General features: G+C 48.0%; 1 protein-coding gene across 1 annotated transcript in view; it reads right to left on the bottom strand.

Annotated features, from left to right (window-relative positions):
• COL6A2 (collagen, type VI, alpha 2) overlaps window positions 1-16,166 on the bottom strand; it is a 54,921-nt gene extending 38,755 nt beyond the window's left edge. The window contains exons 1-12 of the mRNA XM_015415715.1: window positions 16,037-16,166; window positions 13,818-14,416; window positions 12,087-12,107; window positions 10,467-10,532; window positions 8,857-8,910; window positions 6,670-6,714; window positions 3,459-3,485; window positions 2,880-2,906; window positions 2,741-2,785; window positions 1,183-1,236; window positions 747-809; window positions 589-651 (exon numbers count right to left, since the gene is read on the bottom strand). Of these exons, the coding sequence (XP_015271201.1) occupies window positions 589-651; window positions 747-809; window positions 1,183-1,236; window positions 2,741-2,785; window positions 2,880-2,906; window positions 3,459-3,485; window positions 6,670-6,714; window positions 8,857-8,910; window positions 10,467-10,532; window positions 12,087-12,107; window positions 13,818-14,416; window positions 16,037-16,139 (1,167 nt within the window). The 5' untranslated portion in view covers window positions 16,140-16,166. The remainder of the gene's footprint in view (window positions 1-588; window positions 652-746; window positions 810-1,182; window positions 1,237-2,740; window positions 2,786-2,879; window positions 2,907-3,458; window positions 3,486-6,669; window positions 6,715-8,856; window positions 8,911-10,466; window positions 10,533-12,086; window positions 12,108-13,817; window positions 14,417-16,036) is intronic.
• Between the last annotated feature and the right edge of the window lie 8,093 nt (window positions 16,167-24,259).

Genomic DNA, 24,259 nt, shown 5'->3' with positions numbered 1-24,259 from the left:
TCTGCATCGGGTTGGTGCGACACCGTATGATCTGCAAAGTTGTCCTCCCTCTGGAAAATCCCAAACATTAGATCACTCGCAGAGTCTAGTTGAGTCCCTTCTGGTTCCAGATTACTAATAGGATTACGAGTTTATCATAGCTTCTCTAAAAGAAATATTACCAGGTCATTATGAAAATAGTTTCAAGCAGGTAGCTGTGGTGGTGGAAAGAGCTATCAAGTCACAGCCAATTGATGCCGACCCCTCATGGGATTTTCAAGGCAAGAGACATACAGAGGGGGTTTGCCATTGCCCTCCTCTGCGTAGCAGCCCCAGGTTTCTCCCATCCAAGTACGAATGACCTTGCTTAGCTTCTGAGATCTAATTAGGCTGGGCTAGCCTGGGCTGTAATAAGCCGTACCCCAGGGAAGATTACCCTGGGGAATTCTATAGGTCTTTAAGGTGCAAGAGGACTCAAGTGATGTCTTATCTGGTCATTAGTTGACTAAGTCCCTGTTCTCATGAGCTTGGTAATGGTGAGGCAGCTACTGAGCATGTCCTGTGGATTCCAAGAGAATCAACAATTTAAAAACCCCAAAAGATGCATACCCTGCCTCCTCTTTCTCCAGGAGGCCCTGGTGGTCCGCTACGGCCAGGTCGGCCAGGATAACCCTGAAAAAGAAAGGCAGAGGGCAATGGTCACACATCATACCAACTTTGTGTGTGTGTGTTTGTATGTATGTATGTATGTGTTCAAAGGGCCATACCTTTACTCCTCCGTCTCCTGGCGGTCCTTGATCCCCCGCACCTCCAGGATAGCCATCGGCACCCTAGGGAGGAATTCAACAGAAGCCCAATCACAACACTAACCACAATCTATCATCTCAGAAAACAAAACAGAAGCAGCAGGAATGGGCTGTGGGATATCACAGACTGTAACATGGACCTCCTGTGGTTCAATAAAGCTTCCCTTTCCATCCCTGTTTGATGCTCACATCTGCAGGAACCTCTTTTTCTCTTGCCATGAGCCATGAAGCTCAGGAAGGGCATTGCACACTGAGTTCAAAGAGGATCCAAAGTGCTCACTCCGCGTGCTCTCTATTGCGAGTATAACTGCTACCATGGGACTTCATCCCAGATGTTCAGAGGAACCCTGTGGTCCAACGCCATGGCTGGAGAAAATGTTGCAGTGCTTGTTCTTACCCTGTCCCCTGGGTCGCCTTTGCAGCCAGGAGCTCCAATACGTCCAAGCTTGCCCTAGAAAGATCCAACAGAGGACAGAGGAATATGATTAGAAAAATAGTTGAAGATGTTTGAAGAGACACATGAACCTGCTGTATACTGAATGAGACCACTGGTCCATCAAGGTCCATATTGCTTACTGAGACAGGCAGCGGCTCTCCGAAATCTCAGGCGAAGCTCCTTCATGTCACCTACTGCCTGGTCCTTTTAACTGGAGATGCCAAGGATTGAACCTGGGACCTTCTGTGTGTAAAGGATTTTCTGCTGAGCCACAGGCCCTCCCTTCTGTCTACTCACAAAAGATCCAGCCCTAATTAGTTGATTATTTGGACTGTTTGCTACCAAGATGTTCGGGAAAGACATTTAGGGATGTGACTGAATTTCGTGATAACTCTCATTCAAGTTGAAAACTTGAGTTACCTTTTATGGTTCCTCCACACTCAAGAGAAAACTGCATTTCCCCCGAGACCATATTATTAAAAGATACTGGATAGAAGCAACGGCCTTGGACATATCTGAGGCCACAACACGGCCCAGGGATGGGAGCAGGCTGTGTCATGCCTCCCCAGTCGAAGGAAGATATTTTAACTTTAAATACTTTCCCTTCCTGCTGGGGCTCATGCCCCCTCTGCGGCGTGACTCCCCAGTGAAGGGAAGGTATTTAAACTTTAAATGCCTTCCCTTCACTTGGAGTCACACCGCGAAGGCGGCACTTGCCTCAGAGTTAAGGGCAGGTATTTAAAGTTAAAATACCTTCCCTTCACTGGGAAGTCGCACTGCAGAGGTGGCATGAGCCCCAGAGGGAAGGGACGGAAGGGCATTTAAAGTTTAAACACCTTCCCTTCACTGGGGAAACCTGCGGCACAGGTAATATATCAGCTAATAATATCAGGTAATAATATCGGCTTTTATTCGGGGGTGGCTACTTCAGTAGCCGAATACAGTTCTACGGTATTTTTTTGGTACTTATTTGACTCAGTATATACTGAGCGCACTTCCCAGTCTTCTTCACCATGCACAAAATTGACAAGTGGAAAGAAAACACACATTTGTACTTCCATCCAAATTTTGCACGCTTAAGGCAGCTTCCCGCACCAATGGGTGTGCAGCCAGTTCTGTGGGAAGGGGGGATGCAAATGGAAATAATAAATAAATAAAATAAAATAAACTGAAAAGGCAAGAACGTTAGAAGAGCACTGCTGGATGAGACCAGTAGTTCATCTGACCCTACTGAGCTCCCAAGATCTAATGAGACTGGACTTGCCTCGGCCAATCAGGTCAGGGTCTCTCCGCTACTACTTTACATAAAGCAAGGAGCAGGGTGATGGAGCACCTCAACCGTAAGACTGGGTGGTTGAGGAAGATTCGGAGGATGCCCAGTGATGCAACAAGGGTGATGTGTTTTAGCAGCATTGCCAGACGCCATCGCCCTATGCAAAAGTGGCAGCGGACTAGTGCTTGAAAGGACAAATGATATAACTCATGACACAAAAGAGTCACCTCAACTTTCATTACATACCTTCTGTCCATTTGTGCCGTTCCTTCCAGCTAAGCCACTGGCCCCCTGAAATAAAAGAAGCAGAGCACCGCATCAGAAACAGCTTGTCCCAAATATTTAGAGCTGGGGTAGCAGGTAACGTTGGAAGGCTGGGCCTTACCTTTCGGCCGTCTCCACCAAATTCACCCTGCAAAAGAAAAAGGGAAGAACAATGAGTCTGGTTGAATTACTTGCTTAAGGTCAGTACCAATGGAATGGCAGACTGTCAAACGGTATCATGTCATTTCTACAGGTGAGCCCTGATCTGGAAAATGCCAAAAACTATCCTCCAACACAGACTTGCAAGCCGATTTCCACGCAAACCCTCCCATCGCATATACCCATTTGTTGAAAATAACTCAAAGTAAGCATTTCTTCAAATACTTGTTCCCGCAAAACATTCTGGAGTAATGACAAATTGCCAGCTGCAGAGTTCTTGGTAGGACAACAGGTCACATAAGAATTGTTCCTATTTCCTGATTGATCTGTGACAACTTGCCAAACAGGGACAAACAAAACCTCACTTTGACGATTTACGGAAACCTATCATTTGATTTCCCTTCTGTAAAATAAAATTCACTGACATTTACATTGGCGGCATCTTCAAAGATGCCAGTCTTGAAACGAACAGAGTACAATCTCTTTTTGAAAAACACAATACACTTTCGTTTTCTGAAGAACAGGAAAAAAACCGCTTTACCTTTTCTCCTTTTAGCCCATGAATTCCCTAGAAGAGGGGGAGGGGAGAAAGGAAAGTCAGTTAGTGCTTATTGAAATGAGTTAATGATACCCATCTTCATGTTTACAACAGATATAGCATTATGACCAGGCTGGACAGATTTCAGTCAGGGATTTAATATATATATTTGCTCTAAAGCCGGTCTGGTCTGATGCGCCTTAGGGGAAATAAAGCCCTCCCAAGATCTAGGTGCATTTCCCACTTGGCACCCAGTTTGCAAACCTCATCCAAGGCCGCTTCCCCATATCTGAGAGTGTCAGATTCAAGGGACCAGCAGGCTTTCTGTTGAATCTCCTTCAACCCTGAATATGTGATCCACTCCAAGTTGAGTGGGATCAAATTATTCCTTTCCTAGCAGGAACGGGACTGGTTTCTTCTGCCGACCCTCAGTTCTGTATGAAAATATTCATAACATGAACTATAATAAGTAGAATACACTACCTAATGTGCCATATATTTAAGTGGTGGTGGAAAGTGCCATCAGGTCTCAGTCAAATTATGCCCCCACCCACCATGGGGCTTGTTGTGTCCTGACCCAGCCATGTGCGCGATCCAGTTTCGGCCGGTTCCGCATATGGTCAGGTGAAGTACCTGAGCTTCGCTCCCAAACACAATAGATGTTCGGATCCTAGTTCCCTGCCAATCGGGAACCTAGGGTCCCTAGGAATAATCTAATCACTGTCGATAGACCATTCACGGGTGTTGGGGGTGTGTGGGTGTGTTTTCCTTGGGGCATATAAGCCGGCCTGCGAGCCGGCTACTTTGCCTTGTTCCGTCCGAATAAAAGTCTTAGAGCTGAAATCACGAGTATGTCTAAGGACTTTTCAGGGCTTTTAAGGCAAGAGACATTCACAGGTGGTTTGCCATTGCCTGTCCCGGTGTAGCAACCCTGGACTTCTGGGGTGGTCTCCCATCAGAGTACTGACCCGGGCTGACCCTGCTTAGCTTCTGAGATCTGACAAAATCAGCTACCCTGGGCCAGCCAGGTCAGGGTAATATTTATAAATCTTGTGCTCAACCGTCATACTTCTTAAGATGAGAGCATCATGTCTGCAGCTCATATTTATTCTATATCACACCAGCACACGTCGTCTCTTCTTACAAGGACCATCTTTCTTTTCGGCAAATACCCTGCCTCCGTGTGTCTGGTTTCAATTCCGTATCGGAACTGATTTCACTGAACACCCATCTTCTGGATTTCAGAGCATTCTGAATTCTGATTCCTCTGTTTAAAATTCTTCTGCCTTCTCTTTCTCCCCCAAAGGGAGCCAAAGTGGGTTATCACAGAGTTTAAGAACAACGCTTGTAAAACACATCTGCAACAGTGTAAGCACGGGTCAGGTGAAATGAAATCTGTGGCCTCTAGGGGACCTCAAAAGCCTTCCTGAACAGTCTGATCTTACAAACCCTCCTCAAGGTGAAAAGGCAAGTGCCCTCCTAACCTACCCACAGGATAGTGACAGGGGGAGGGGGATGGCAGGGAGGAACAGCTAAGAAGGCTGGAGGGGCCACCTGGACTGATACAAGGAGAGACGGTCCTTTGGCCACACAGACCTACTCAACTTAGGCCCCAGTCACACGGGCCGGATATCGCGGGGGGAGGCGTGGCTGTTTGCCCTGCAGCGAAATAATGTGCAACTGCACGATCAGGCATCCCCTCGCGGTCCCGTCGAGGTCCCGTGGTTAGGGGGGAGGTGCCAATCACACCACGCGCCAAAGAAGCGGCGCAGCACGGCAAACGGGGTTGTGTGTGTTTTTTTTAACTGAAGTATGCGCATGCCCCGTTGGGTGCTTGTGCGCATTCTTGGAGACTTCGAAAAAACCCCACCTTTTCGCAATGGGGCATGGGCGGACGCCCGATGCCACTGGAAACGCGATCAGACCCCCGCCCTTGCCCCGCGGTTTCCGGAAACTAGTACCTCCGAGGTACTAGTTTTTTACCGCGCGTCTTCGGTGGGAAGCCTCGGGTGAGCCACGGGAGCTCTACGCTTCCCAAATGTGGCGGTGAGATCACGCCCGGAAAATCCGCCTATCTTCCGTCCCTCTAGCGTGGCCAATGCTCGGTGTGACCGGGGCCTTAGTATAGGATTCATATGTCTCTCCCACCTTCTACCTACCAATAGGGAAGAGACGGGGGGGGGGGGATGGCCGGGAAGAACAGCTAAGGACGCTGGAGGTGCCACCTGGACTGATACAAGGAGAGACAGTCCTTTGGCCACACAGACCTACTCAACTTAGGCCCCAGTCACACGGGGTGGATATCGCAGGGGGGGGGGAGGCGTGGCTATTTGCCCCGCAGCGAAATAACGCGCAACTGCGAGATCAGGCATCCCCTCGTGGTCCTGTGGTTAGGGGGGAGGTGCCGATCACACCACGCGCCAAAGAAGCGGTGTGGCACGGCAAACGGGGTTGTGGTTGGTTTTTTTTAAACTGAAGTATGCGCATGCCCCGTTGGGTGCTTGTGTGCATCCCTGGAGACTTCGAAAAAACCCCACCTTTTCACAATGGGGCATGGGCGGGCGCCGGATGCCACTGGAAACGCGATCAGACGCCCGCCCTTGCCCCGCGGTTTCCGGAAACTGGTACCTCCGAGGTACTAGTTTTTTACCGCGCGTCTTCGGCGGGAAGCCTCGGGTGAGCCATGGGAGCTCTACGCTTCCCAGATGTGGCGGTGAGATCACGCTCGGAAAATCCGCCTATCTTCCGTCCCTCTAGCGTGGCTAATACTCTGTGTGACCGGGGCCTTAGTATAGGATCCATATGTCTCTCCTACCTTCTACCTACCAATGTCTCTCCTACCTTTCTGTGTACTGTGGATCCTTTCCCCCAGACTGTTCTCTCACATTCCAAATCCAGTACAAAACCTGAGGTGCACTGGACTGCAGTGGATATTGATTTGGGCCCCCACTTGGGTGGTGGCCAAGATCGTGAAAGTGATTTGTCAGCACTGCAGCCATTCACAGCAGGATAGTTTCCTACCATAGATCCTGTTAAAGGACCACTTCTTTTCCCAGCTCCTTTGCCCCACAGGATTGAGAGCACCCCTCGTCATAATGCCACTGAACAAGGGCTAATTTGGCAACTGGTGAACTGCTAAGATGAATTTAACCTCAACTCCCTCCGTGTTCCCTTGCTTAGTTAACAGAGCGATGACAAGGACAAAATTCCGTACCTTGGGACCGGGATGTCCGATTGGTCCTTCAATTCCTGGGTCACCCTAAATGAAAAAGATACCGTGTTATTAACTAGTAGTCATTTATCAAACATTTAGTGCTTTTTTCATTCATTCCCTGCATACTTTGCCCCGTTCGTTTGTTGCCTCTTTCATTCTATAAGTTGCTGGAGACACAAGGCTGTTCTGGAGAGATTCCAATCTGAAATAGGCATGGCCTCCCCCCAGTGCACATTTATTTTGGCCCATTTGTTAAATCCAACATCCTGTTCAGCCGCGGCAAATGAGGCAACTGAGCTCCCTCTTTCAAACTGGATTCAGCTTCCTGGAAAAAGCCATTGTCTGGGCGATTCTGCATCTAGCACTCGCTCCACATTTTCTCAACTGGGAGGGAAAAGTGCAGCTCAAAATAGGGGGGGGGGGCAACGCCGTACTGACTGCAAAGTCACCCCTGAATGGCCATAAACCGGCCATAAATGATGCGAAAGGTACCATAAAATACAGGATCAAAGAACTCGAAAGTGGCGTGGAGTGTGGAAGCTACCATAAAACCCAATAATCAAAGGAAGTGAAAGCGGCATGCAATGCAGAGGGGAATTTCTGTTCCAATGTGGGTTTTGTAAAACAAGGGAGGGAAAAGCCAATTCAGAATCAGCCTCTGTCTCCAGTGCGATGCTGTCCACATATTTCTGGGACAGACCACCCTCAACTCCTTAAAGCATTTGTAAAAACACAAGCATACACACACTTAGGATAAAAGATTTAGTAGCAGGAGGGTAGTTGGGTTGGTCTGTAGTGCAAGAGCTCAATTCAAGCCTATTCGTACCTCAAAGACCCCAAAGATTTTGGTGGTATAAGCTGTCAATAAAGGGAGCTTCGACACTTGAAAGCTTGTATTTGTTGGTCTGTAAGGTGCTAGCAGTTCGAAAGCAAGAAATTGCAAGTAGATAAATAGGCACCACTTCGGTGGGAAGGTAACAGCGTTCTGTGTGCCTTGGTGTTTAGTCATGCTGGCCACATGACCACGGAAACATCTTCGGACAGCGCTGGCTCTTCGACTTTGAAACGGAGATGAGCACCGCAACCCTAGAGTCGGATTTGACTGGCTTTCGAGCAAGGGAACCTTTACCTTTACCTTAAGGTGCTAGTAGATGTGAGTCTAGATTTAGTATCACCATGGCGTTCTGTAATCACCAAGCATCCATTCAAAATTCTCGCAAGCACCAAGATCAAAAGTATAAAAGGCTGTTATACGTTTGAGCCTTGTGCTTGCAAGAACTTTGAATGGACGCTTGGGTAGATATGTAGAAGAATGGGCATGTAGGACAACATTCTGTTCAGGCTTTGAAAAAGTTTGCGAAGGAAACGGAATCATAGGCAGGCAGGCTCCGTTAGACGGAATGGAGGTGTCCTCTCATCTGTCTACTGCCCACGTTATGAGAAAATATACAGCCAAGTCTCATCGAACTTAGAAGTCTGTGAAAGAGACACTATGAGGATAAGTTTCTAACGGCACAAAGCACTTTGATTCTACTTGAGAGTTCAACGTATCGACTGACTTACTGAAGACTGAATTACTTGCTGTGGGTATGTGTTATGGGATAGGAATTTGATGTGATATGAGATAATTTGTAACGATATGATAACAGAGTCACAAAAGTTTCATAGCAATTTTTTTCATGGCTTATATTCTTGTTTGACCCACCTGGAGGCTGACTGGCATCCCTATTATCAGATATGATCCTAAATATCTGAATGTTCTGTTGGAATGTGCAAGGTCTATAGTGCAGGCTTATGAAGCAGACCTGAAGATCACCCTATGGGCGGGACAGATGAAGGACTGGTAGCATAGCTAGACTAGGGACTTCCCACTTTTTCAAACAGTGTCCTTGCTGTCTCCTGATTGGCTCTTCTGGAGACTTCCTGCTCCTGCAGAGCTTCCTTCTTGTTGTCGTTTCTCCTTCAGCAGTTAGGCCAGGCAGTTAAGGTTCTCTCTCTTCCATGTTCTATAACAGTTTTTTCCCCTTTAATAATCCTACTTATTTTTCTCTAAACAGTCAATGCTCCACTTCCTTTGCATATTTAAACTCTGCCAACATGTTCAATATCCAAAATTGCTTCAGTGGTTCACACAGCATATGATCAATGGAGGAATTATTTGGATTCTCACATTTTCCAGGTACTCACCTGTCGTCCTTTCACACCAGCCACTCCGGGGGCTCCCATGTTTCCTTTTGCACCCTAAAAGAAAAAATAAAAATCAGTGAGTATGACATTTCTTCCCTATTTCCACTGCAAGAAAACAGCAAATAAATTTAGTAGTGGCCTTAGGCAATACCACACTGAAATGCAGAGCTAATATGGGCACATGGACAGACTTCACCAGAAACTGAATCAGTTTCTCGTAGGGGCACAACATGACCTAACAGCACGCAGGCAGAAACCTGCCCTTCCTGCAACCAGGGTCAAACTGCTGTGGTGATGAGTGAGAATGGCTCTCTACAGATGTGGGTTTGTAGTTCCTACTACTTCAAGAAGACAACCAGTTGGATCCAACTTGCTTTTCCACTGATGACAAACCAATGGAGCTGATCCCCTTTGACCATCATGGGATGTACACCTCACTGAAAAAAAACCATGTGGGATGGAGTAGTTGTGTAGTAAGGATGGGAACTGGATGTGATTGGGTAAAAAACTGGTGGGATCCAGCCCATTTTTCAAATAATGCACAGCAACAGTGAAATAATCACAGCCAACAGACCAATACTGATTACAGAAATCAGTCCATCAGAGACCATCTGCTCTGTGCCTCACCAGCAAGGGTCCACCAAGGGCCAAAGTTCTCTGAGTACATAGTTGTGTTATGCCAGTAAGCCAAGGTGCTCCTGGATTGGTCCCAGGCCTCTGGGAAGGCCAAAGCAGCCCTTCAGCAGGGCCCCCTCCTCACTCTTTCTTTTGCTCCCAATATATATATATGGGGACACCTTGAGTTTGTGAAATGCATCTGCTGCCCTTGCAAAACTGGCTTTCCAACAAGCACATGAGAAGGTCAATAGGACCAGTCCTCGGTGGCTTCCTAGCCTTTTAACTTCAGCAGCAATGGCCTCAAATCAAGGCGCAAACATCAGGCCCTGGGAAAGTCACAGGTAAGAATGAGTGCTGCCATCCATGTTATCAACCTTTTATGCACATTTCTGTTTTTGAAATGAAGCATCCGGTAGACGTTCTATTACTCTGCAGAATCAAGGTGTGACTGGTTTTTTTCCCTCAGCTGAGGTGAACAAAATTATCTCAGCAGTCTACAATCTCTGCTGTAAACCTCCTTGAGCAGGACTCTGGAGAGGCAGCTTATACATTTTCTAAATATATAACTATCTGAAATACACAGAGGTCATTTCGGGGGGGAATGCGGGGTATCGCAGTTCCCCTGGGTGAGGTACGGGGGGCGGGGCACATGACGATTGGGGGCGGGGGGTGTGGCCTTATGACACACTTCCGGTGATGTCAGGGGGTGTGGCCTTATGACACACTTCCGGTGATGTCAGGGGGTGTGGCCTTATGACACACTTCCGGTGATGACAGGGGGTGTGGCATATGCTAATGAGTTATGCTAATGAGTTCCCCTAGCTCTTTTTCTATGAAACGACCCCTGGAAATACACAAATATACTTGGAGGGAGTGGGCTGAGCTGGGGATGAGTCATCCTCACAGCCGTTACCTTACAAACTTGCCCTCATACTCCTAGTTTTTTTTCTGTCACCCACACATTTCATATTGAAAGATGTCATTCAACTTACCTTTTGTCCTCGGAAACCCTTGGGACCAGCTGGGCCTTCAATTTCTAGGCAGCGCATTTTGTAGCACTGAAAATGAATTAGAACAAAAATTCGATGACGTTTTCATCATTAAGGGCTTGATATATTTTATCATTTCAGGAAAAGGACCCTGGAACTATGAGGGGAAGGTGACATCTGAATGGCAGACCTTCAAGTTTCGTTCACCTCAGAGGTCTACTCAACGACTCTGAGGTTTCTACTCCAGTTCTGTCATACATTTCCAAGGAGGAAGGCCAAAATTGTGGCCATGTACGCGAGTGTCGCTTTCTAGGAACGTCAAGAAGGTATCTCTTCTGCTGGAACTTGTCTTTTGAGCCGAGCACCTACTGAACGTGGCCTTTTGTCATTCTTCTTTTCTCACTCCTAAAGAGCAATTCATATGAGAACACTATAGCACATGGAATGCTGGGTATCCAACAATCTACAGACCTTGAACAGTGGGATTTTCTGCTTTCCCTTCCCACTGAGGGCCATTGATTCCCGTGAAATTTTGTTTCTGGGTGGGCAAGTCAGTGGACCCTCAGGGAGAATATAAGGGGCAAACTGGGGGTCTATAGTTGGAGGGGAACTGACAGAAATACCCTCCCCCCCGAATACCTTTGTCTTTGACATATTTGAATTGCTGCTGTTGTATTTGGCGGTTGCAAAATCATAGATCTAATCACGGGTGGAGCTGAAAACTGAAAATTTACTCTTTCCATAAAAACCAAATAATTCACCACTGCAGTGTAGCAGTCTTTGCAGGAGATGCTAACCCACGGGTGTCGAACATAAGGCCCGTGGGCCAGAACCGGCCCGCCCAGAGCTTTTATGCAGCCCGCGAGCAACTAGTGCAAGGGAAAGAACAGGAGACTGCACAGGGGGGAAGTGGGCAGAACCACTCTGATTGTGGCTTCAGCACGGCGGATCAACCTCGTCTGCAGCAGTCAAAAGCAGCGTGGGAGCGTCTGCCCAGTGCTGCACTGCTGGCTCTCTATTCCGCTCATACGGGTTTTCCTTTGCACCCTCTTCTCAGCCCATGGGGCCTTGCAGTGAGGAAACAACAACTGGGAGTCTTGCCAGCTGCTGTCCTTTATACAGTTTATATCTCTGGTACCTGGCATTACATTTTATGGCACACATGGCCCAGTCTGACAAAGTTACATTTATGTCAGATCCGGCTCTCATGAGTTTGACACCCCTCTGCTAACCATTATTCAGTTAAGATCAAATGACAAAGTATCTGGAGTTACAAAGTCTATCATGGGCTGATCCATAAAACAGGTGTGTAAACCCCATCTCATGATTGTTTTCTTGCTAAGCTATTAGTAAGTCCTACTAAGTTTAATGGCATTTACTCCTAAGTGTGTATATCCAGGACAGCACAGTTTGTCCGTTAGAAGCTCACAGCCGCACATGTGGCTCTATGGCGCTCTGGATGTACTTTGGGGGGTGGGGTGGCATTTTTCACCAATACATAGAGCTATGCTGTTGGGAAACATGAGGTTGGATCTGTATTCCGCCCTCCCTGCAAGCGGGCTCAGAGTGGATCACATCATAAACAGATAAAAACATACATTCATAAAATATTGGCATGCTTACCTCTCCGTAGGCTTCATGTTTCTGTTGGGGGAAAGGATACAGAGAAAAATTCAAATCATTACAGAAAGACACAAAGCAGACACAACTTTCCCCCTGGTATAGATGTGAGTCTCAGAATATAGTATTTATTTATGTATTTGATTTATACCCCACCCTCCCCACCAGGGCAGCCTCAGGGTCTTCTGGGTAAACATGGGTTCTCACACTAAACTTGGGATTTTTTAGCACCTCCGCTTTCTCCTTTCAATGGCTGCCCAGAAATCTTTATATGGAAGTCCTCTAGCAAACAACTGAAGGACCGGGGAGTGAAGGTTCAAGGGGATTTCCCAATCTCTGGCTTCTGCCTTTGGGTTCTCATTCTTGATTCTGATAGCCATAAAATGAGGCACCATGCCCTTTGGCGTTCTGCTGTCCGCCATTTCAGTTCTTGCCAGGAAAACCCAAATTCTGTCAACAATTTGAATTTTGCTGATGAGGGAAGTATTATTTTATTTTTTTATATTTATTTCTCTTTAAATTTATACCCCGCCCTCCCCGAAGGCTCAGGGCAGCTCACAAGGGGCACAAATGCCCAAGTTAAAACATTAAAACAGTACAGAATAATATCACTGGGTGAACTTGGGCCAGCCACCCTTCATCAGCCTAACCTCCCTCACAGGGTTGTTGTGAGGATAAAGTGGAGGAGAGGAGAATGAAGCAAGCTGCTTTGGGTGGGGAAGGCAGGGTATAAACAAAATAAATAAAATAAATATCATGCGAAGTTGATCTTTTTTCAATCATTTTAACCCAGGCCTTGTGGCCTGGAAAAAACCTTCAGGAAGGGGGTTAAAACTGGGAAGTGAGGAGTCACTTAGGGACACACGAATGAGCGTTCACAGACACACCCATGGCCACCAAACAACAATCGCGCCACGCTGGGAGCTCATTGCCCCCCTGTGAAGTTGATCTTTTTGCATTACTTTTTGCATTACTGAGAGCCGGCATGGTGTAGTGGCTAAGAGTATTGGACTATTATCTGGGAAACTGGGGTTCGAATCCCCGCTCGTGCCATGGAAGCTCACTGGGTGAACTTGGGCCAGCCACCCTTCCTCAGCCTAACCTCCCTCACAGGGTTGTTGTGAGGATAAAGTGGAGGAGAGGAGAATGAAGCAAGCTGCTTTGGGTGGGGAAGGCAGGATATAAACAAAATAAATAAATATCATGCGAAGTTGATCTTTTTTCAATAATTTTAACTCAGGCCTCGTGGCCTGGAAAAAACCTTCAAGAAGGGAGTTAAAATTGGGAAGTGAGGAGTCACTTATGGACACACGAATGAGCGTTCACAGACACACCCATGGCCACCAAACAACAATCACACCACGGAGTGCAACGTGTCTCAGTAGACTCATCCAAATAGTCCAGGCAAGACCGTCCCTTTAGAAACTGCATTCATCAGAATATAAGAAGAGCACTGCTGGATCAGACCAGTGGTCCATCTAGTCCAGCATCCTGTCTCACACAGGGGTCAATCAGTACCAAGGCCTTCCCCTGATGTTGCCTCTTGGCACTGGCTTTCAGAGGTTTACTGCCTCTGAATGTGGTGTTTCCCTTTAGTCATGATAGCTAGTCGCTCCTAACAGGCCTATCCTCCATAAATCTGTCTAATCCCCCTTCAAAGATATCTATGCCTGTGGCCATCAATAATAAGAACAGAAGAACACTGCTTCTGAAGAGACAGATTTCAACCCTTACCATAACTTGGATGATCCTATCAATGGTGTCCGTATCGACTTCGATGGAATCTTTCTTTGTGGTGGCGTAGTTGTTACGGTAAAGTTCATGTGGGGAGTTGGCGATCTCTCGGAGTCCGGTTTCGTAGATATTCTGACTCGGGGCCACCGCAAAAAGCTTGATCCCTGCGTCTCGCGCTCTTTCGGCCTGCATCTTCATCCCTCCACAGGGACTGCCCGTCACATGACCGTCGGTGATCACAACCGCGTAATTCACTCCCTGAGCCGCCTTGGTAAGTATCTGTTCCGTCATGTTAGAGATGGCACAATCCGTAAAAGTGCCTCTGCCAATGTACTGAATGTTCTCCAGCTGGGTTAAGTAGCGTCGCTTGTCGTTGGTGAATTCGCTGTAAATCTTCACCACATCGGAAAAGTGAAGTCCCCCGAATTGCCAGGTGATTGACACTTGGCTCTGGTAAAGTTCATTCTCTAGCCTAGTGATGAATTCGGGGATAAACTGCTTGATGTGATCCACCAGACTCTGGATGGGCATTGTCTGCAGAGCGACACTCTCCGAGGTGTCAACCACAAAGTACACATTGATTGGGCAATCAGTTTTATCTGTACAGAGAGACAGAGACAGTGAATGTACCAAGGAGACCACAATGCGATGATGGCAGATGTCAACACTGGGGTTCGATATGGTGGGTCTGTACTAATTCTTTTCCCATAAAGGAACAAAGTGCTTTTTAACAGAAAATCCCCGGTTTCTGATGCTTTTCTAATTTTTCATGAGGCGATATTGTTCACTGAGGCACCTTACAGCTTCTTGTGGTAAGACATGGCCAGAAATGCTACATCTCCAAACATGGCAAGTGTTTATCTAACTACCTGTGTCCCTTACGATCTTGAAATGTGTTAGAAGAAAAAGAGTAGGTTTTTTCTCCCCAACTTTTCTCTACCTTAAGGAGTCTCAAAGTGGCTTACATCTCCTTCCCCTCCCCACACCAGGCACCTTGTGAGGTAGGTGGGGCTGAGAGAGTTCTGAGAGAATGGTGACTGGCCCAGGGTCACCCAACAGGCTTAATGTGGAGCACCGGGGAATCAAACCCTGTTCTCTGGATTAGAGTCTGCTGCTCCTAACCATTACAGCAAACTGGCTCTCAGAATGGAGAATATTCAGTTGAATTGCTCTGCACTTTACTTTGATTTTTTAAAGAACTTCCCCCTGATTTTTGCGCACACCACAGGGCTGAACTCCAAATCAGTTCCCAGCTGAAATGTTGTGCCTTCCATGAAACTGTTAAATGATATGAAATAAGCTGTGATTTCTATCAGTTTTATAATTGTTTTCATTGCATTTTCCTATAATGTTTTATTCATATTGCAAGCCGTAAGGGAGAAAGGCGGCTCTTAAATGCTTTAACTAAATAAATAAGCACCATTTCTGTTTCTTCTAATACCGTGTTACAGTCTGAGCCCTGCATATAATTTAAAACTGGTTGTGTATCTTGTGCAATGGATATCTTGACTCCACATAAGCTATCTACAATTTAGGCTACTATGTTCTGCAAGTGTAGCCACAGTATACACTTAAAATATATCTATGTAATTTCTTGAAATTGCCTCTTCTCTGTGTTAGCTTCTTCTCCCACATCCTTTAGTATTCATTTATGCAATTTCCCCAAATTTGGATCCTGCAATTTCGTCTCAGCTGTATTTGTGACCTAGAAGGAACTGGCTTGCCAGGGAAAAGAAACCTTATTAGTAGCATTGCCAGGTCTTACCTGTGTCCTGGCGGGGGGGCTCCAGCCTGGCTCCTGGGGTCTTCTGGCATGCACACCACGATGATGTCACCCGGAAGTGATGTCATCGCACCGGGCACGTCGTGTCGGGGGCGCTCTAGCATCTGGGTGAAAAACTCTATGGTCACCATAGAGTTTTTACCCCAATGCTAGAGCGTCCCCAACCCAACGTGCCCAGAGCAATGACTTCACCTTTGGGTGATGTCATCACGCCGGGCATGTCGAGGGCTCTTCGGGGGCTCCCCCCATTGGCCAGCTGGACGGTGACGGATTGAGGACCCGAAAGTGGGGGAAACCCTGCAACCATTGGGGGGGGGGATGGCAACCTTACTTATTAGCCAGAATGAGGCTCACTCTTGCATGTTCCCCACAAAGCAAAATCATGCCAATAAGTATGTCAGAGGGATTAGATGGGGTAGACTTTAAGCACTTTTACCTTCACAGGTAGATGGGACACGAGTTAGGTCGACATCATTTTGAGCAAGGAGGGGAACCACAGCTGAGTAGAGCAGAAAGGCTAAAAAGGCCTCGGAGAACATCTTGGCAATGCTCCTGTACCCGCTGAATCCTGTCAGGAGAAGAGAGAAACACAGAAGGGAAACTGAATGTGAGAGGCAAGTTGATTAAGACGGGGAGCATCCGGACGAAGCTAAAGATGAGCTGCCTGGTCTTCTGGACACAACCTGGATCGTGAAAAACCATGTCAGGGTTTCCCAGCATGGCGCCCGTGAGCTCCACAGAACCCGCGGACATGTTTCCTGCTGCCTGCCAAGTGTTGGTAGGAAGTGGGCGGGGCCAGGTGGGGCTTTTGCCCAGTGGAACTTCTGATTGGCCGGTGGAGATCTGATTAACTGTGCAGATTTTTTAAGACAGTGCTTCAGCAGCGGCTGCCGCCACAGCACCAGGCTCTTCACTGTATGACTGAAGATAAGCTATGCGTATTTTTAAACCTTCCTTTAATTTGATAAGGCAACCTGTTAAACAGAGATTCTGCCTGTAATGCTGAAGACTCACTCTTGGAGTTATGCACTCCCCGAGACTCTGTGGTTGGCTCCACCTTTTCTGGCAGCCATTTTGTGTTGCTGATCCTGCCTCTTGTGGCAACCATTGTGTGGTTGCACCCATCATCCAGTGTCAGAATTCCAAAGGTGCCTGCAGGTGTGAAAAGGCTGGGGATTCAGGAGGACTCCAGATCTACATCTATGAAGACCTCGATCTATAGTTTAGGGAGGGAAGGAGGGAGAGAGGGAGGGAAGGAGGGAGGGAGGGAGAAGAAAGAGAGAGAGGAAGGAAAGAAGGAAGGAAGGAGAAGAAAAAGAGAGAAGAAGGAAGGAAGGAGAAGGAAGGAAAGAAGGAAGGAGAAGAGAGAGGAAGGAAAGAAGGAAGGAGAAGAAGGAAGGAAGGAAGGAAGGAAGGAAGGAAGGAAGGAAGGAAGGAAGGAAGGAAGGAAGGAGGGAGGCCAATCTGGAACAGAGCATGTGACAATGTGTGTGGTCAGTAAGAAGCTTACCAATTCAGAACACAATCCAATTTCACGAATACTATGTAACTTCCCTTGTGAAGTGATGTTGACAGAAAACCGCTTGTACATTTCTCTTTATATTTCCATAAGTGAAAAGGTGAGGGTATGGTTGCCAGCTCTGGGTTGGGAAATTCCTGGACATTTGGAGGTAAAGCCTGGGAAGGGCTCGATCTGGGGAGTGGAGGGACCTCAGCAGGGTGCAACGCCATGGAGTCCACCCTCCGAAAGCAGCCATTTTCTGCAGGCGAACTGGAGATCAGCTGGAATGCCACAAGATCTCTAGCCCCCCTAGGCTAGAAACATATTCTCCCCCGGAAAAGCTGGAACTTCACAGAGGGGGTCAAGGAACTACTCTCCCACAATCCCCCTGTAGCTACCTGCCTGATCCCAAGCACAAGTGAATGCACACTTGACATCTGGTTTCACGGTTGCTTTTTAAGGGTCTACCTGGCAAATCTTCCTGAACGACACAGGCCGATTTCTTCTAATTGTTTATGGATTCACCTAAACCATCTTGGTTCAGAAAGCACAAAACGCAAGCCGAAACACATTATACACGAATAATACAGCAAAGTCAAGAGACACAGCACCCACAGCACCCATCTGTGCGAGCAGATGATTCTTCTGCATCTCTAAAGTGGGAGGGCTTCTAATGTCCTCCTGGCCCCATTGGTGGACCTCCTGATGGCACCTGGTATTTTTGGCCACTGTGTGAAGAGTGTTGGACTGGATGGGCCTTTGGCCTGATCCAACATTGGCGTCTCTTATGTTCTTAAGCCCCGAGAGTTCTCCCTGGTGACTTCTTCAAAGGGCTCAGAAAGGTTCAGGTGAGGAGAACCTGAAATGTGTTTTCTGTCAAGATCATAAGCTGGCTCAGTGAAAGGTTGTGTCTTTTTACAGAGAGCTTTTGAGCCTGCAGACCTCATGCAATGAACAGATTTGCCTTATGCAGCAGTAGAGGCCTCCCTGTTAAATTGTGTCTGATTTTTCCGTTTTGTTTCTTCCTCCCTTTATTTACAGTTTACAATATCTCCAGGTGACAGAGATCAGTCCCCCCTTGTGATAACGGTTGCTTTGTACCCTGCTGGGGCCCCTCCCCTTCCCAAACCCCACCCTCCCCAAGCTCCACCTACCAAATCTCCACGTATTTCCCAACTCGGAACTGGCACCCCCACCTGTAATTCTTGAAGATCTCCAGTCCCCACCTGGAGGTTGGCAACCTGACCTTCATTTAACATAGGAATTGTGTTTTAGCAGGTTCTCACCGGCCTGGTTCTCACAGAAGTGATCAGGGAGCCCCCCGCTCCCGGCGAAGATACACTTGGCAACCCTATGCCATGGGGGTTCTTACCTGACTGACTAGATTCCCTCCACACAGAAAATTAGCAGGCCCATGGCGAAAAACAAAAACTGCCCTAGGCTATCTATCCCCAATATATAGTTTTCTGTGTGGAGGGCATTTTGGTCCACGGAAGAGAATTTCATTCATGTGAGCAGTCAGAAGCAGGTTTCCTGTACCAGTGAGAACTGGGCTATATAGTCTCACCTAACTTCTCCTAAGGTTCTTGTGAAGAAGAAAAATGGGATCAAGGACCCTGAGATAAACGCAGGCTCCTCTGAACTCCGACATGTTCTGTGCTTATCTTCTAATGACAGGGACTCCTGTGTATTTATTAATTTACTTCATTTATACCTTACTTTTCTCCTCAATGGGGAACCAAAGTTGCTCACATCATTTTCCTCTCTCCCATTTTATCCTCACAACAACCCTGTGAGGGAGGTTAGGCTTAAAGTGTATGACCAGCCCAAGGTCACCCATAGGGTCGGCAGGTCTTCTACCACGGTGGCACGCCTTCTAGCGATTTCCCCTTCACTGCCTGCTGGCACCTCAAAAGCTGGTGGGAGAAAATTGGGAGAGCATGCAAGCATTGTGCTGGCATGTGACCTCCTTTCCAGCAAAATAACAACAACAATGGAAGTGATGTCATAACGTTGGGGGGTGACATTTTAGGATCTGCCAAAACCGTTATTTGGACAAATTCTAGAGCACCCGACATCATGACATCACTTCTGGTTTCCACAGGAAGTGACACTGCATGCCGGCACAACACTGGAATGCCTATTTCCACCCTCAAAAATCTCCAGGGGTTGCCAGGTGGAGACCTGGAATCCTTAATCACCCAGTAAGCTTGGTGTTCATTGCACACAGAATACCTTAAGTGTTCTGGCCTATGTATAGCAGTTGTGTGATGTATTCAATAGCTGCCATTGCAATACATACTGTCTGTGAATCATCTAATTGAAGTTCCATGTCAAGCTTCATCCTGGGCTAGGATCCTAATCCCTCCAATCCTATTGGTAGCACAGGAAGAACCAACCAATCACGTGCCATCGAGCTCCCTGAGCAGGAACGTCTGTGATTGGACTTTATGTATACAATCTTATTGGTTGGTATTGTATAGTAGGGTGTGGCTACATTAGCCGGGAGAGTTTAAAAGCAGAACAGCTTCAATGCAAAAGCTGTTCTGGCTATCAGAGTTGATCCGTGTTTGGAGTTGAGTTACGAGTTGCTGAATAAAGCTGATCTTTTGATGAATCACTCTCTGACTTGTTTGTTAAGTAGCCGACTTAACAAGTTGGTAGAATAAAATTGGCCTAACAGGCAGCAGACACACAAATGCTTCCTTCTGCAGACCCATCAACATGGGCCCTTCTCACCTTTCTTATGTCTTCTCCCTCAGGGGAGACACAGGCAGAGAACCTGGCATACTTCCCAGGGTTGCCACCTCTGGGCTGGGAAGTACCTGAAGATTTTGGGGGTGGAGCATGAGGAGGGTGGGGTTTGAGAACGAAGGGGTCTTCAGTGGGGTACAATACCATAGAGTCTACCATTTCAATGCGGCCATTTTCTCCAGGTGAACTGATCTCTGTTGCCTGGAGATTAGTTGTAATTCTGGGAGATCTCCAGCCACCATCTGAAGGCTCGCAACCCTAACGCTTCCCCTGACCAGCCTTTCCTGCCTTGTCATGAAAATGCTCACTTCCCCACCAGCTTAGTAAAATAGGAAAGATGCTCCTATCTTTGTGGGGGAGGGGAGTGTCTGTGAGCACAGGTTCCTCTCCCGATTCAGTCCGTTCCTCATAACTGCCCTTCCCAACGCACTCAGGAAATGCTTCAGCAACTGCCAAAGACACCCCACTGATCACCGTCAGAGGTAGGGTTGCCATCCCCCCAATGGGGCCAAGGGATCTCCTGACTTTGGGGCCCCCAATCTGCCGCCGGCCAGCTGCCTGGTGGGGGAAGCCCCACCCCCAAACAGCAGCATCCCACAGGGATGCTGCCAACACAACAACGTCACCGGTAGTGACGTCATAATGCTGGGGCTGTCATGTGATGATGCGTTAGCATTCAGGGGGAAACTCTGTGGTTGCCATAGAGTTCTTGCTCCGAATGCTAGAGCGTCGCCGCACGATGGTCCTAGTGCGATGACATCACTGCTGGTGACATCATCTCGCCGCATGCAGAGGAGTCCTGGGGAGGAGCCAGGAGCCCCCCCACGACAGCAAAGGTGAGACCTGGCAATCTTAGCCAGAGTCCACAGTGGGAACTGTTTCTTTTTACCTCAGGATGCGAATCTGCAGACTGAGTATTGGCATGTAAAAATAGGAACGCCGCACGTGCGTGGAAATTATCTAAAATAAAGTTTACTAAAGAAAAGGAAGGGCAGTCTAGCTGACTAAGCTACATCTTCCTAGCTGAGTTAACTCCAGGATGGAGACTGCGGCTACTGAACGCTAAACAAAGGAAGGGAGAGGAAGACCCAAAATGCCTCAGGTAACATCACCCAACTATGAACTGACCAATGACCATGCTGAAGGTCAGTTCATTGTGCATAGACCTTCCCCTTCTAGCCTGGGAACTTCTACTTAATGCCCCATGGGTTCTAATTAACTAATTAACTAACAATTACCATAGACAAACAAACAGGCTAACTCGTTCAGGACACCAGGGAAAGAACCTGCAGATGCTCCAACACTGAGTCACCAAATAATGGGCCCAGATTTAAAACCAGGGTCTAAAAAGGAGGACTCCTCCCCACACTTGACTGGCCTACGGACCCAACTGGACATCAGAAGCAACCTCAGGAAGGCCGAGCTACACCATCCACAGTCCTCAGGTGGTGCCCAGATCCATCCCAGAACTATCAGGCAGACATATGCTTGTGACATGGGGCGGGGTTTAGAGGAGGGGTTTCGTTAGCCAGCCAGCTGGTCCGCAGTGGAGAAAAGCCCCTGAAATCGGGGGACACTCTGCCTGGACCTGGGGGCTGGCAAGCCTACTCCTGGGCCCTGTCCCTCACTGCTGATCAGCTGACCAGCAGAGGGAACTTTACCATGAGCAGAAAGTCACCGGCAATGTGATGGCATTACTTCCGGCATCTGCCAGAAGTGATGTCATCATGTTGGGGACGTCCAGGCGACGCTCGGGTATTTGGGCAAAAACTCTATGGTTGATGCCATTTTTACCACAGAGTTTTGGTCCAAATATCAGAGCATCACTGGGATGTCCCAATTTGGATGTCCCCCGTTCCCCTGGAGAAAATGGCCGCTTGGGAAGGTGGACTCTGTGGCATCACACCCCACTGAAGTCCTCCCCCTCCCCAAACCCCGCCCTCTTCAGGCTCCACCCCCCAAATCTCCAGGTATTTCCAAAACCAGAGCTGGTGACCCTACCTGTCTCCCTTAACATTTGGTAACCAGCTCATGTACACAACCTGTTGGCAACTGTGATCTTCTTCTGCCTCAGGCCTTTGCCTTAGGCCCATAGTCCTTTGCCTGGAATATTATCGCCCCTCTTCCCTAAAATGGCATTATTTCTGGCCTCTGGATACAGTTTGCACTGGATTTTGTTCCATGTCAGTTTCACGATCTTAACGCTGAGCCTGTCCAGATAAAACAGGCAATAATCCTCCCCACGCATCCTATGGAGCAATCATATACGGCCGCAGGCTGCAGGCATTTCCTCAGCACAGGGAGTTTAAAAGAATAATGGACGTCTTAAAAGGAGATCCTTGGCCTGACTTTTTGTATCAAGATTTGGGTCGGGGTGCAAAACCAGGGCCTGTCTGGACTCTTGGCTCCGACACTGAGCATTAAGCCGCAAGAGTTCTTTCCTCTCCACTCCCCTAAACTGTTTTCTACACAAACGCTTCCCAACAGAATATCAAATCCTACATGTGTGAAAATTTCGAAAGTCACTTTTCAAGATCGCCCTGGGATGCGGGCGAGGCCTTCCAGTGCCTGAAGGCTGCACTCTCACTATTAGGTCCACCAGAGACGTGTTCTGCTGATACGTCTCACAGCCCTGCCACTGATGGAAGAAAAGGAGAGAAACCAGAGGCCTCCGGGAGCAGTCGTCTCCGCCAGTGCCTCTTCTTCTCAAAACCCGGTTAACACAGTCTGCCGGAGGTTGGCTACACAGCTCAGATTCCCAGAGACGAGACCAACTGCTGGGGCAAGTCCTTCTATTCTTCCTCCACCCCCACCCCCAATTTTGGATGGTCACCTTGATGACTACCATGCCCGCCACGAGAGTGCAGAAATAGTTAGAGACTGATATCAGGAGTTCCCTTTGAGAACAAGGAAGAGCCAGTTTCCACTGGTGAAAAGACTGCATTTGGGCCAAGACAGATGTGCCATACACAACTGGGGGGGGGATATTGCAGTCGAGCTGTCTTCCCGATACAAAACTAGAGGATATAATATGCATATCGGTGAATTGCTGATTGGCAGCTGACATAGGGCCCACCTTTGGAAATCACAATGTATCACTGAAAGATAATAGAAATAGCTCCAAAAAAGAGAATCAACATTCAGCCGACTGGCAGAGGCGCCATCTCATCACGTTTCCACAAACAACATATATTTGCAGTATTAACTCGACAAATGTCATGGCTTCTAGATTATTCAAAGACGAAAACCACTCGCTGAAGTATAGGTGAGGCAGCGGGTCGAAAGTATTTTATCTGTTTATTGTTGTCTCTCTTAGGAGATCGGGGATCAGACTCGGTTCTTCCCTCCCTCGTTTTTATCCTCACAACAACCCTGTGAGGTAGATTAGACTGAGAGACGCGGATGAGCCCAATGACACCTGGGAGCTCCATGGCAGCGTGGAGATCGGAACCCAGATCTCCTCAGTCCCTAGTCCAATTCACGAGGCACTCGATCTCCTCTTAATTCTGGGCCACAGAACATCGAGCTCCTAGGGGGGGAAACCTCCCCAGAAAATGCAAGCTCTGCCACCCCCCATAACTTCTCTCGGTAAACCTCAGACAGCTCCGTTTCCACGGCCTGTAGATCTCTGCCGATACACAGTTGACAGATTGTGCCTCAAAAAACCCCTGGTTAGTTTCTCAGACTGCCTGTGCTCCGGATAACTTCTCCCTGAATTCAAAAATAATGGTTGAGCAAAGTCAGATCACGGCTAGCCTACCTTCCCCTTCCTGCCTGCTGCTCTAACTCCGTCTCTCCGTTCTCCGCACTGTTTGACATTTCACGTTGGCAACTTTTCTGCACTGCTTCCCATTACTGTAAGCGTGCATAAGTTATCTCACGCCACCAGGCTGTTTAATTCCATGCTCCGACACCTCGTAAGGCTGTAAATAAAGCAAGCAAGTAAGTTAAGCGAAATACCTGTGGAACAAGAAGACCTTCAAAACTGGGGGGGGGGGGGGAAGCAGTTCACTGAAGTAGGGTCGCCTTTGTCCTTGGGCGTCAAGAGGGGCTCAGCATCTTCGGGGAGAGAAAGGCCAAGTTCCCTGTTCTGGATTTTCGAGCGGAGCGAAAGAGCCCATCGGGTGTGGCAGAGGTCTCTCCGGTTCCAAGCCTCTGCTCCTTCGCAAAAAAGAAACTGCCTACTTTATAATTCTCCTCCTTCGAAAAGCAGCCCTCCAGAGAGGGGGAAACCCCGGGCCGTCACCGCGCCGGCTGCCCACGAGGGGTCGCTGTGGATCTACCGATGCCGCAGGGCGGGGTGCGGCGTCCCAAGCCCCCAAATTCCGTCTGTACCAGTTCGGGGGTGGGGAAGTGGAAGTCTTGGGAAGCAGGCGGGCCGGAGCAGCGCGTGTCGACGGCGAG

Source organism: Gekko japonicus, unplaced genomic scaffold (assembly GCF_001447785.1).
Source record: "Gekko japonicus isolate JY-2015 unplaced genomic scaffold, Gekko_japonicus_V1.1 scaffold4721, whole genome shotgun sequence".
Classification (NCBI taxonomy): domain Eukaryota; kingdom Metazoa; phylum Chordata; class Lepidosauria; order Squamata; family Gekkonidae; genus Gekko; species Gekko japonicus.
This window is presented reverse-complemented; position numbering and strand designations above follow the sequence as displayed.